This window comes from Gorilla gorilla, chromosome 3 (genome assembly GCF_029281585.2).
Source record: "Gorilla gorilla gorilla isolate KB3781 chromosome 3, NHGRI_mGorGor1-v2.1_pri, whole genome shotgun sequence".
In the NCBI taxonomy this organism is placed as follows: domain Eukaryota; kingdom Metazoa; phylum Chordata; class Mammalia; order Primates; family Hominidae; genus Gorilla; species Gorilla gorilla.
Genome location: NC_073227.2, coordinates 99584482 through 99595505, shown reverse-complemented (window position 1 = coordinate 99595505; position 11024 = coordinate 99584482). Strand labels below are relative to the sequence as shown.

At 37.7% G+C, this 11024-nt stretch overlaps 1 protein-coding gene across 4 annotated transcripts in view; it reads left to right on the top strand.

Annotated features, from left to right (window-relative positions):
* Nucleotides 1-3357: 3357 nt before the first annotated feature.
* The window catches only part of NAA11 (N-alpha-acetyltransferase 11, NatA catalytic subunit), a 163229-nt gene continuing 155562 nt past the window's right edge, over nt 3358-11024 (top strand). For 2 of the 4 annotated variants that reach the window (XM_055385142.2, XM_055385143.2), the window contains exon 1: nt 3442-4286. In XM_055385142.2, the coding sequence (XP_055241117.1) occupies nt 3585-4274 (690 nt within the window). In that variant the 5' untranslated portion in view covers nt 3442-3584 and the 3' untranslated portion in view covers nt 4275-4286. Of the gene's footprint in view, nt 4287-11024 lie in introns of all 4 variants that reach the window. The other 2 variants (XM_019025145.4, XM_055385144.2) reach the window with 2 other exon arrangements.

The window sequence follows — 11024 nt, the reverse complement described above, 5'->3', positions numbered from 1 at the left end:
ATGCTTCTAATTCTTCCAAATTGGTCTATTTTGTTACATTTTCCCCATTTGTCAGGCCTATATTTTAGGAAGTCCAGTAAAGACACAAAGGATGGCTAACCCATCATTCCTAGGGTCATTTATGAGTATTAGGTTTGTTTATTCACACATATGAAGAAAAGTTGTTCAAATGAAAGTGTTTAGGAAATGTTATATATTTTTTTCAGGTACATAATATATTCTTACAGTAAATCTGATAAAATTACTCAGGATGAGGGGGGCAATAAAAAGCTATTTTAAAACTCTTTATAATATTTGGAATAAACTTCTTTTTTACTAGTAAGAAGAAAATTAGTTTGCAAGTCATATTGTAAAGGAAGTGTATATAGAAATTATTTATTCATCCATAGCACCTCAGTGGTATGTAGAATTCATAGAAAAGACAGATAAGATGTAGAAACATAAGGTTAAAAAATAACTTGACTAAGATTTGTGCAGAACCCAGGCTCAAATAATCATATGTCTTGCCCTTAGATCCTATAGGCATGAGATATAAAGCCAGTTAGGAAGATGGGAGCTTTTTCCACATGAAATGTTATAGATGTGACATAATACCTGACTAGAACTCCAGGAGCTCTCATTTACAAAACATTTATGTATTAGATGACTTTTTGTTAAATTTTTGCAAAATATTAATGAAGATTGCCAATGCCCTTTACTTATGATAAAAACATACCACATACAAAACCTGACAAGACATGCTAGATCGATAGTCCAGAAATTAGAGGCACATTGTAATTCATCAGAGAACATTTATACTTGACCTCAGTAGGAGGAGCCAAATTAAGTACTACTTACTACCAACACCACCTTAAGTGTCAGAGTTTTAGTTTTGGATCCATGCTTTCCACTGCAGCTGAAATGAATATGCAAATGCTGAGGATATATGATAGCAACTTCTCTGTCAAAAAAGAAGAGAGCCTATCAGAATATAACCAGTTTTTGCATTTTTTGTCTTAGCTACTGTGGTCATTGCAACTGGTAGACCCTTCCTCCATGACAGAGGAGTTGTCATCATATTCCTTCTACGATTATATATGAATAAAGATCACATTATTGTATATTAAAAACCATGCTTATTACTATTGGTTTTGGTACAATGCCTACTCTGGAATAAGTCAAGTATACTGCCCAACTCTTGGACATTAAGCCAGCAACTATTCTATGTTGAAGGATATAGTATCTGTAATGAACCTGGCTGCATTTAAATTAACCCTGTCAAAGAATACAGTGCACTCAAGTTTCAACAGTCTATGCTTTTTAAAAGAAGAACCCACTACAGAAGAATCAATAAAATGACTCTTCTGGATCATGCTTTTAGAGCTACATCACTACAAATTATAGATCCCCATCTATGGTGTCAGGCACAGCACGAAAGAAATTTCTGAATGGAAATAATACTGGTGAATAACTTTTCCAATGTATACAGCCTATCAAAAAATCAGGGAGCTAAAATGCTTACGTTAAATCTTAAAAATATATTAATAGATACTGCCAATTGTCAAAATACAACAAAAATAGTGGCTATTCAAGCTATGTTTCACAGATCACATGGCTCTAGGTTACTCTAGCTATTAAAGGAGTGTGTACCCTCATTGGAAAGAAAGCTGCACACATATTCTAGATGAGTTAAGAGTGTATCCATGACCTGGCTAATTACAACATAATTCATTTTTGTATTTGAGTTCTGAGGTCTGCTAGGAAACTGGGAAGAAAGACTGTACGAGACATACAGATAATTCCATTTGTGCAAGTAGTGCTAATAAAATGTGACTTCCTTGCACTATTAAATACCCCAAATGTTTATCGAGATGGCATACGATTATTTACTTATTCTTCTTCTTGTTCTGTCACCCAGGCTGGGGTGCAGTCATGCAATCATAGTTCACTACAGCCTTAAACTCCTGGCCTCAAGTGATCCTCCTGCCTCAGTCTCCAAAGTAGCTGAGACTACAGGCATGAATAACCACACCCAGCTAAGATGACATTAAAATTTTTAAATGCATCTAGAAATAAAACTTAGGATTTATGACAAAGGTAACAATGCAGTAATATGAAGAAAGGATAATAACCTTTTTTCACAAAATGGTGTAAATGGTGCTATATGAATTGTACATCCACACAGGAAAAGAATATTGGGTCCACTGATACCTTACAGCATACACAAAACGAAATTTCAGTCAATTGCAGATCTAAATATAAAATGTAAAACTAACAATCTTAGAAGAAAATATAAAAGAATGCCTCAGTCACCATGGAGTATGCAAACATTTATTAAACAGAACACAAAAAGCATTAACCACCTAATTTTAAAACTGGAAAAATTGAACTATATTAAAATTCATGCTTGGTGTCAAAAATCACCATTAAGAAAGGGAAATATCAACCAATAGACAAGAATGATATTCATTACAAATATATCTGACAAAGGACTTATACCCAGAATATATTTTTTATAAAACTCAAAAATTAATGTGAAAAAGACACACAAGTAGAAAAATGAGCAAAAAAATCTGAGCAGCCATTTACAAAAGAGAACACAGTATGGCTAATAAGCATATAAAGTGCTCAACTTTACTACTCATCAGTGCAATGCAAATACAACCACAATGTAATACTTCTACCCCTACAAAAGAATGGCTAAAATAAAAACAATGGGAAAATAGCAAATGCTGTTGAGAAGGTGGAGCAACCACTCTGAAAAAGTGGCAGTATTTATAAAAGTTGAACATCATTATATTCACTGACCCAATAATTCTAATCCTAGATAAATATGCATTTGTTCCAACTAAAGACAAGTCTAGAATGTTCAGCTACCCTAGGGGTACTAGTCCCAAACTGAAAATGACCAAATGGCCAGTAACAGTAGAATTGATAAAAAAATTGTGACATATTTAGGCAATAGAATATCAAACAAGGAAGAATATAAAGAACCCTCAGCTATACACGAGGTGGCTGAAACTTACAAAGAGTGACTGAAAAAACCTGACACAAAAATAATGCATGCACTATGATTCCATTTATATAAAGTCTGTCGGAAGTCTAGGTAATCGTTATACTTGGGATGTTGGAAGCAGGTATTGGAAGGCGACAGGAGGGGGGGTTCTGGGATACAATGTTCTTTATTTTCTCTAAGTTCCTGTTATATGGGTTTCTCCAGTTTGTGAAAATTTATTCAGATGTACCCAAATCAAAAAATTAAAACTGAAACAAAAATAATAATTGCAATGGATCACTTTCTTTAAAACAAAGGCGACCACAACGAACTCCTCTCTCCCCACCCCCTAACCCCTGCGCACGCACACGCACAATGAAGCGAAACCTCATTGGCTGGGATCAGTGACGCACTTCTGAAAGCCGCAGTTTGGCACTATCTTTTCCATTTCCTGCTCCTTCCGCCTTCCCGCCATCCGGCCTCCACACGATTCAGCCGGGTGGTGTTAGCCCCCTGGACTCCATTCCTGAGGCAAACAGTGCCCCTTAAGGTCGGCGACAGCCTCTTCTGGGTTCACTGCAGTCCAACCGGTTCCCTACCCTCCGCCATTATGAACATCCGCAACGCTCGGCCAGACGACCTGATGAATATGCAACACTGCAACCTCCTTTGCCTGCCTGAGAACTACCAGATGAAATACTATTTATATCATGGCCTTTCCTGGCCCCAGCTTTCTTACATCGCTGAGGATGAGGACGGGAAGATTGTGGGCTATGTTCTGGCCAAAATGGAGGAGGAACCAGATGATGTCCCGCATGGCCATATCACCTCACTGGCCGTGAAGCGTTCACACCGGCGCCTCGGCCTGGCCCAGAAGCTGATGGACCAGGCCTCCAGGGCCATGATAGAGAACTTTAACGCCAAATACGTGTCTCTGCACGTCAGGAAGAGTAACCGGGCAGCCTTGCACCTCTATTCTAACACCCTCAACTTTCAGATTAGTGAGGTGGAACCTAAATACTATGCAGATGGGGAAGATGCTTATGCTATGAAGCGGGATCTCTCGCAGATGGCAGATGAGCTGAGACGACAAGTGGACCTGAAGAAGGGCGGGTATGTGGTCCTGGGCTCCAGGGAGAACCAGGAGACCCAGGGCAGCACACTTTCTGATTCTGAAGAGGCCTGTCAGCAAAAGAACCCGGCTACCGAAGAAAGTGGCAGTGACAGCAAAGAACCTAAGCAGTCTGTGGAGAGCACCAACGTCCAGGACAGCTCAGAAAGCTCGGATTCCACCTCCTAGAGCATGCTTAAGGTATTCTGTCTTCCCTGACCCAGTACCCCCTTCTCCTAAATCCCTGCATCCTGCCTTGGCCTGCCCAATTCCATCCTGTCTTACCCCATTCTGGCCTTGCGAGATTTTACGGTAAAAACCACCTGGTGACCTTAGGGAGAAGTTAGAGTGAGTTGAGGGAAACTCATTACACGCTATTGGAAGTTAAATAGGATACCAACTCATGCTGAAAGTAGATTAATTTCAATGAAGAAACAAGCATTTATCCTGCTTTTTGGGCATGAGTTGTATTTCAGGGTAACCATGTAGTTGATGAAAGGCATTTTTTTCTTTATGGAATTCCAGTTAGTAATAATGATAGAAATATAAAATCATCATTTTCCAACTCTTGATGAAATAATGCACCCAGCCAAGAGTCATCAATGGCTAATAGCATTAGGTAAAAGTTGGAGCACTTTGTAATGATGGATCAGACTGACAACACTTGAAGTCAGTGTAGTCAGTCTTCACTAAACGTGGAGACAAATATGTGTCTCCTTATGCAACAGGAAGTGCACAGTACTACCTATGAAATATTCTTTCCAAAAGAAAATTATGAGATCTGACTACCATTTTACAGAAAATAGAGGGACTTGTTAAACTATACCATGATGCAAACAGCCAAATCCAGAATGAGAGGTTTTTACAAAACAAATGACCTGGTTTCTTCAACAAATAAATGGCACACACACAAAAAAAGATGAAGCATTTTCTGTTAAACTTTACAGATACATTAAACTCAACTGTTATGGACATTGTTTGGATACGGATTCAAACAAACCATGTATAAGACATTTTTGAGATAATCAGGCAAAATTTGAACAGGGACTATATTAAGGGATTATTAATTTTATTAGAGGAGCTAAATGGTATTGTATTATTATGTTTAGAAAGTCCTCATCTGTTAAAGATACGTACAGAAATAATTATAGCTGAAATAATAGGATGCCTAGGATTTCCTTTAAAATAATCCAGCAAAAAAAGAAGAAAAAGATTGAAAGAGGGAAAATGAAATAAGAATGGCAATGATAATTGTTGGGTTGGGAAATGGGTACTTAGGGGGTTCCTTATGCAATTTACTCTTTCGAATGTGTGAAAATTAGCATGAAAAGTTAAAGAGCCAAAACAATTATTGTAGTTTTTTTTTTTTTTTTTTTTGAGACAGAGTCTCGTTCTGTCGCCCAGGCTGGAGTGCAGTGGCGCGATCTCGGCTCACTGCAACCTCCGCGTCCTGGGTTCAAGCTATTCTCCTGCCTCAGCCTCCCAAGTAACTGGGACTACAGGCGCCCGCCACCTCGCCTGGCTAATTTTTGTATTTTTGTATCTTTTTTTTTTTTTTTTTTTTGAGACGGAGTCTAGCTCTGTCGCTGAGGCTGGAGTGCAGTGGCACTGTCTTGGCTCACTGCAAGCTCCGCCTCCCGGGTTCACGCCATTCCCCTGCCTCAGCCTCCCGAGTAGCTGGGACTACAGGTGCCCGCCACCACGCCTGGCTAATTTTTTTGTATTTTTAGTAGAGACGGGGTTTCACTGTGTTAGCCAGGGTGGTCTCGATCTCCTGACCTCGTGATGCGTCCGCCTCGGCCTCCCAAAGTGCTGGGGTTACAGGCATGAGCCACCGTGCCCGGCCTAATTTTTGTATTTTTAGTAGAGACAGAGTTTCAGCATATTGGCCAGCCTGGTCTCGAACTCCTGACCTGGTGATCTGCCTGCCTCAGCCCCCCAAAGTGCTGCGATTACAGGCGTGAGCCACCGCGCCCAGCTCTTGTACTTCTTAATACACACTTATGCTAATACTAAGAAACCACTGAAACTAAGTTTTAAAGGATTGGTATGTTAGAAACAACTTAATTGTAATAATATACCACAGTATTTCTTCCATCAAAGGACTTTGTATCGCCTTAGGAATTTCAAGGGTCAGTGAGCTACTGGCAGTTTACAGGCTTTAACATCTTAATCTAGTCACCTTACCCTTACATGTATGAAAGGCAGCAACTTCTCATGGCAAAGTCTAGTCATAAATAGTGTATTCTGTATATAATTTCAGTAAGTGCTATTTGATTAGTCTACTCATTCATAAAAATATTTGTCAGGCATTAGGCTTGGAGCTGAGTATACGGCAGTGATCAAGACAGACTGATGTTTATATTATATAGCATTTAAGAATAAATGGGCTTTTTTTTTTGCATTTTAATGCCGAAACCGAAGCTATAACACACTAATCCCATTTTATTTTCATTCAGTTACAGTTCAGTATGTTATAAAAATTTAGATACAGTAAGTCTTTGGTGGTTAGAAAGAATCTGTCCTCAGAGGAGATTTTGCATCTGACTTTTAATAACCTGAAAGTTTCACAGTGACTGATTCATTTTTTCTAAAAAATAAAGGCGGCAGAACAGTCTGAAAGCAAAGATGAAATTAAACAAAACTTGATGCCTTGAGAAAGCGTTGTCAAATTTACACCTGTCTTGAAAACCCTGGAGGGCTCTCTCAAGACTCTTTGAATGCACAAACCTTTTAAAAAAATTTCAACTTTCAAATTCCTTCGTAGAAGGACTTACACAGTATTGATCTCATCTTTGTAGTTATTTGCTTCTCTTCAGTGTTAAACTCTAGCTGAGAACAGAGCTAATCAGAGGTTGTTTTAAAACCATATATATATATACACACACACACACACACACACATACACCTATAAAACTGATGAATTCAAAAGCACTTAATATCTGCTATGAGAAACAAAATAACTGCCACTGTAGTAAGAGAGAAATAATAAATAAGAAAATTCATTGTTGTGTCACAGTTATAAATTTTAGCATACAAATTCAAGAATAATTGAACTGTTTCTTTATGATACTGTAATTGAACTTTATTTCTAAGTTGAAGGAAATGTTTCCTAGACTGAGCTTCACCGTCTTTCTGAGTTGTTATCTGCTGAGACATATTCAATGGCCCCAACCAATCTTTGATCCTCAGGATTCACTTCTGGGTCTTTTCCAACCGGAGGTCTCTTACCATTTTGGTAGCAAGGGTGTATGAGTGTTAGTCTGCACAGGCTAACTGCTCTAAAAATTAACTTCCAAATCTCAGTAACTTAACCCAGTAAAATCTTATTTCTCACATCATAGTACAATGTGGGTCATCAGTGTGGTGGTGATGTGGAGTAGAGGGGAAAAGATGGACCCTACTCCATGGTATCATTCAGGGATCATTTAGAACAGGGATTCTTAATTTTCTGTAGCTCCCTTTGGCAATCTGGTGAAGCAGAAAAATTTTTTAAAGATGTAAAAATTATACCAGATTACAAAGGAAAACAATTTCATTGATATAGTTATCAAACTATTTTAAAAATATTTTTGTTGTAATATATGTGCTTTGTGTTAGCATATTGAATAGCCTAATAATTACTATTATTTCAAAGTAAATTTTAGTATAAATGATATTTAAGATACCTTAAGTATCTATAATGTGATATGAAAATACCTATGAGTTTTATTGGTGATAAAGTCTCAAGTATTGCTAATACTACTGTGCATTGATTCCTATGTTCATAATTTAAAGAATTGCCAGATTTCAGTTAGAGGTTGATGAAAATACAGAATTGTTTTTGTTCCAAATCCAAGGTCATGGTTCTCCTACATTTTATTAAATAGATCCCAGGTTAAGAACTCCTAATTCAATGACTCTTGTCTTTTTTCTAGAATCGTAAGACCTTCAACTGGTTCATATACATTCAACTAGCAGATGAGAGAAAAGAATGTATATAGTGATTCATAAAGGTTTTAAAAGTCAAGTCTTACCCAACTAACTGCAGGGGAGGCTATGATATTTAGTTTAGCTTTGTGCTCAGGAAAGAAAGGAAGGAGTTCAGCAACAACACAGCATAGTTTCTGCCACAATAGGAAACATCCTAGTGGTCCTCTGGACTTTGAGAAGTTTTGCTTCCATGCCCAGTTAGGAGCAATGGGATCATACAGCTGCTCTCATTCCATGGCATGGCCCAGGGAACTCTGTTAGGCTGTCTGAGGTTGTCTACAGAAACACCTGACATATATTTATTCTGCTGCTTCACAAACTTGGGCATGGAAAACTATGGGATTCTGTTATCTTGCTGCCATTATGCCACTAATTAAACCTGGGACAAATGACCCCTCTCCTCTGAAGTCCCCAAAACTGTCTAAATCTTCACTTCCATCCCATTTAATAGGGATTCACCAGCACATGGGTCTAGCTCCTTGAATGGAGAAAGGCTACAGTGAAGAAAGAAAGAATAGGAAAAACATTTAAAAGGCTCATACTGCAAAAGTACTATCCTTCTACAATTGTGGTGCTCCCTTCTGTGGAGCTGGAGTTCAAATACCTATAGAAAAAATGTCCTAAAAAAATATTTTTCATTTTCCCTATCTGTACTTTTGGATTTGGGAACAGAGACAGAGTTAGAAGTGATGCCGAGCAGGACAGTTGGTGAAGAACTGGTTGATTTCATCTAAAAAATGGTAATAAAAATTACTCTTCACACTATGAAAACGCACTGTTTTGCAGGTATTAATTCTAAGCACTGTTAATGATGTGTATTCCTCATAATAAGCCTGTGAGGTAGGTACTATTACTCCATTTTGTGGTTGAGGAAATCATGTCACAGGGAGGGCTGCATGTTATACAGATAGTGGAAAACAAGGATGCAAACTCAGGTGGTCAGACTCCATGATTGAGAAGATTAAATGAGTCAATCTATGTAAATTGCTAAGCACAACTCCTCACACACAGTAAAATAATCAATAAATTTTAGCTCTTAATATAATCGATAGTAAGAGTAACTTTTCAGGTTCTCTTCTTCTCCACGGTAATCAAATGATAGAATGTTGTGTATGAGCAGCAACAGTTTGCAATCTTGGACGGGAAATGCATCTTAATGATTAAAATAGCTTTCACTGACAAGCTAAATGTCAAAGCATTCAGCTGAATCAACGCTCGTCAACGGCAGAGTTTGTTGGGAGCCATAGCAATGAAGACAGGTCAGTTCAAAACATGCTGGTTGAGGCAGGAATGTCATCAAACTGCTGCTTATCTCTTGACAAGAAATATGTGCTTGATGATTAATAACAAAAATGAAAAAAATGCAAAATCTTAGCGTTTTCAATTGAGCTGGCAACATTGAGTTAAGTAAGGTTACTTCAGTGACTCTCCCTTTCTGGTTTATTCTTTGTGTCGCTAAACTGTCATTCTAACAAAAAGTTGTTAAATGTTCACATGAGCAGTCACTGAAATAGACTGTTCTTAATTTTACCAGACAACTAATTATAACTGGAATGATATAATGAAATATGTAAGAAACCTACAGACTGACAGGTCTGGTAAATTCGTAGTATAACCTTACCCCAGATATGCCAGAAACCATAGATTTCAAATGCAGCTGCACTCTATGAAGATAAAGAGGGGGTTGGGAAGAGATAAAATATTGTTTTGAAATGCTAATCAGGTAGATGCCATTTGTTGAATTATTTATAATCTCTAACAATGTCACCTTTCAATCAGTGTATGATGTACATGTAGGATGACTGAAATACCAACTTTGTCAGAAGTAACTGATAAAAGCAGAGGTTTTTCCTAAATTTTGTACTCTATGCTCTAGTATATGAAATCCAATGGGCTTTATGCTACAGGAGGTTAGATAGAATATTTAAAACTCTTTGAATGGGCAATGATTCAAAGAGCCACCATAAAAGCCTTTCTGAAAATATTCTACAATGCCATTTCTATAGATAAATATCTTTGGAAAATTATAGGATTTTTTTTTTAAAGTAAAGCCATAGTATTCTGTTTCATGTTTATAACACCATATCGACAAATAGCATATATTTGTCAGGCTTCCGTAGCCCACCTTTAAGAAAACCTGATAATGTAAAACTTTGAACTTAATAAGCTAAGACATTAAGGGCTTGGGGTGGGCACAGCGGCTCATGCCTGTAATCCCAGCACTTTAGGAGGCCAAGGCGGGAGCTTTGCATGAGGCCAGGAGTTCAAGAGCAGCCTTGAAAACATAGCAAGACCTAGTCTCTACAAAAACTAAAAAACATTAGCCAGCGTGGTGGTGTATACTGGTGCGTGCTTGTAGTCCTAGCTAGTCAGGAGGCTGAGGCTGGAGGATCACTTGTGCCCAGGAGTTTGAGGCTCCTGTGAGCCATGATTGTACCACTGTGCTCCAGTCTGGGTGACAGAGCAAGACCCTGTCTCAAAAAAAGGACTATAATACTAACATTTTAAAGGGAATCTTTATGAAAAATACCTATACTCTTAAACAACAAACTATCCTATAGCCTTTATTACAGTGTTATTTGACTTTTTCAGTTTAATTTCTTAAAATTTTCAAGCAGTATTTACTGAGATAACTAAAACAGCTATATAACTTCTTTTGCATGCCTGTTCATGCAAAAATGAAAAAGGCAATGATGATAGTCTTTCTGACCTGTTCCTCCATATCTTGTGTCTCTTTTGTTATAGCAAATATACTTTAAAAAATAAGATTTTACATAATATTACCTCTTACAACTGGCTTCACTTGTTATTCTGGCAACAGAATTTTCTATAACAATGATTTTGTACAAAAATGCTTTTTAACTGCTCTGTGCATAATAGTCAGCCTCAATCTTATTTACTTCTGTGTGCATATGATAGATGAGAAGGTACTGAGTAAATATTTATTGAATGAATGAATGAATGGAC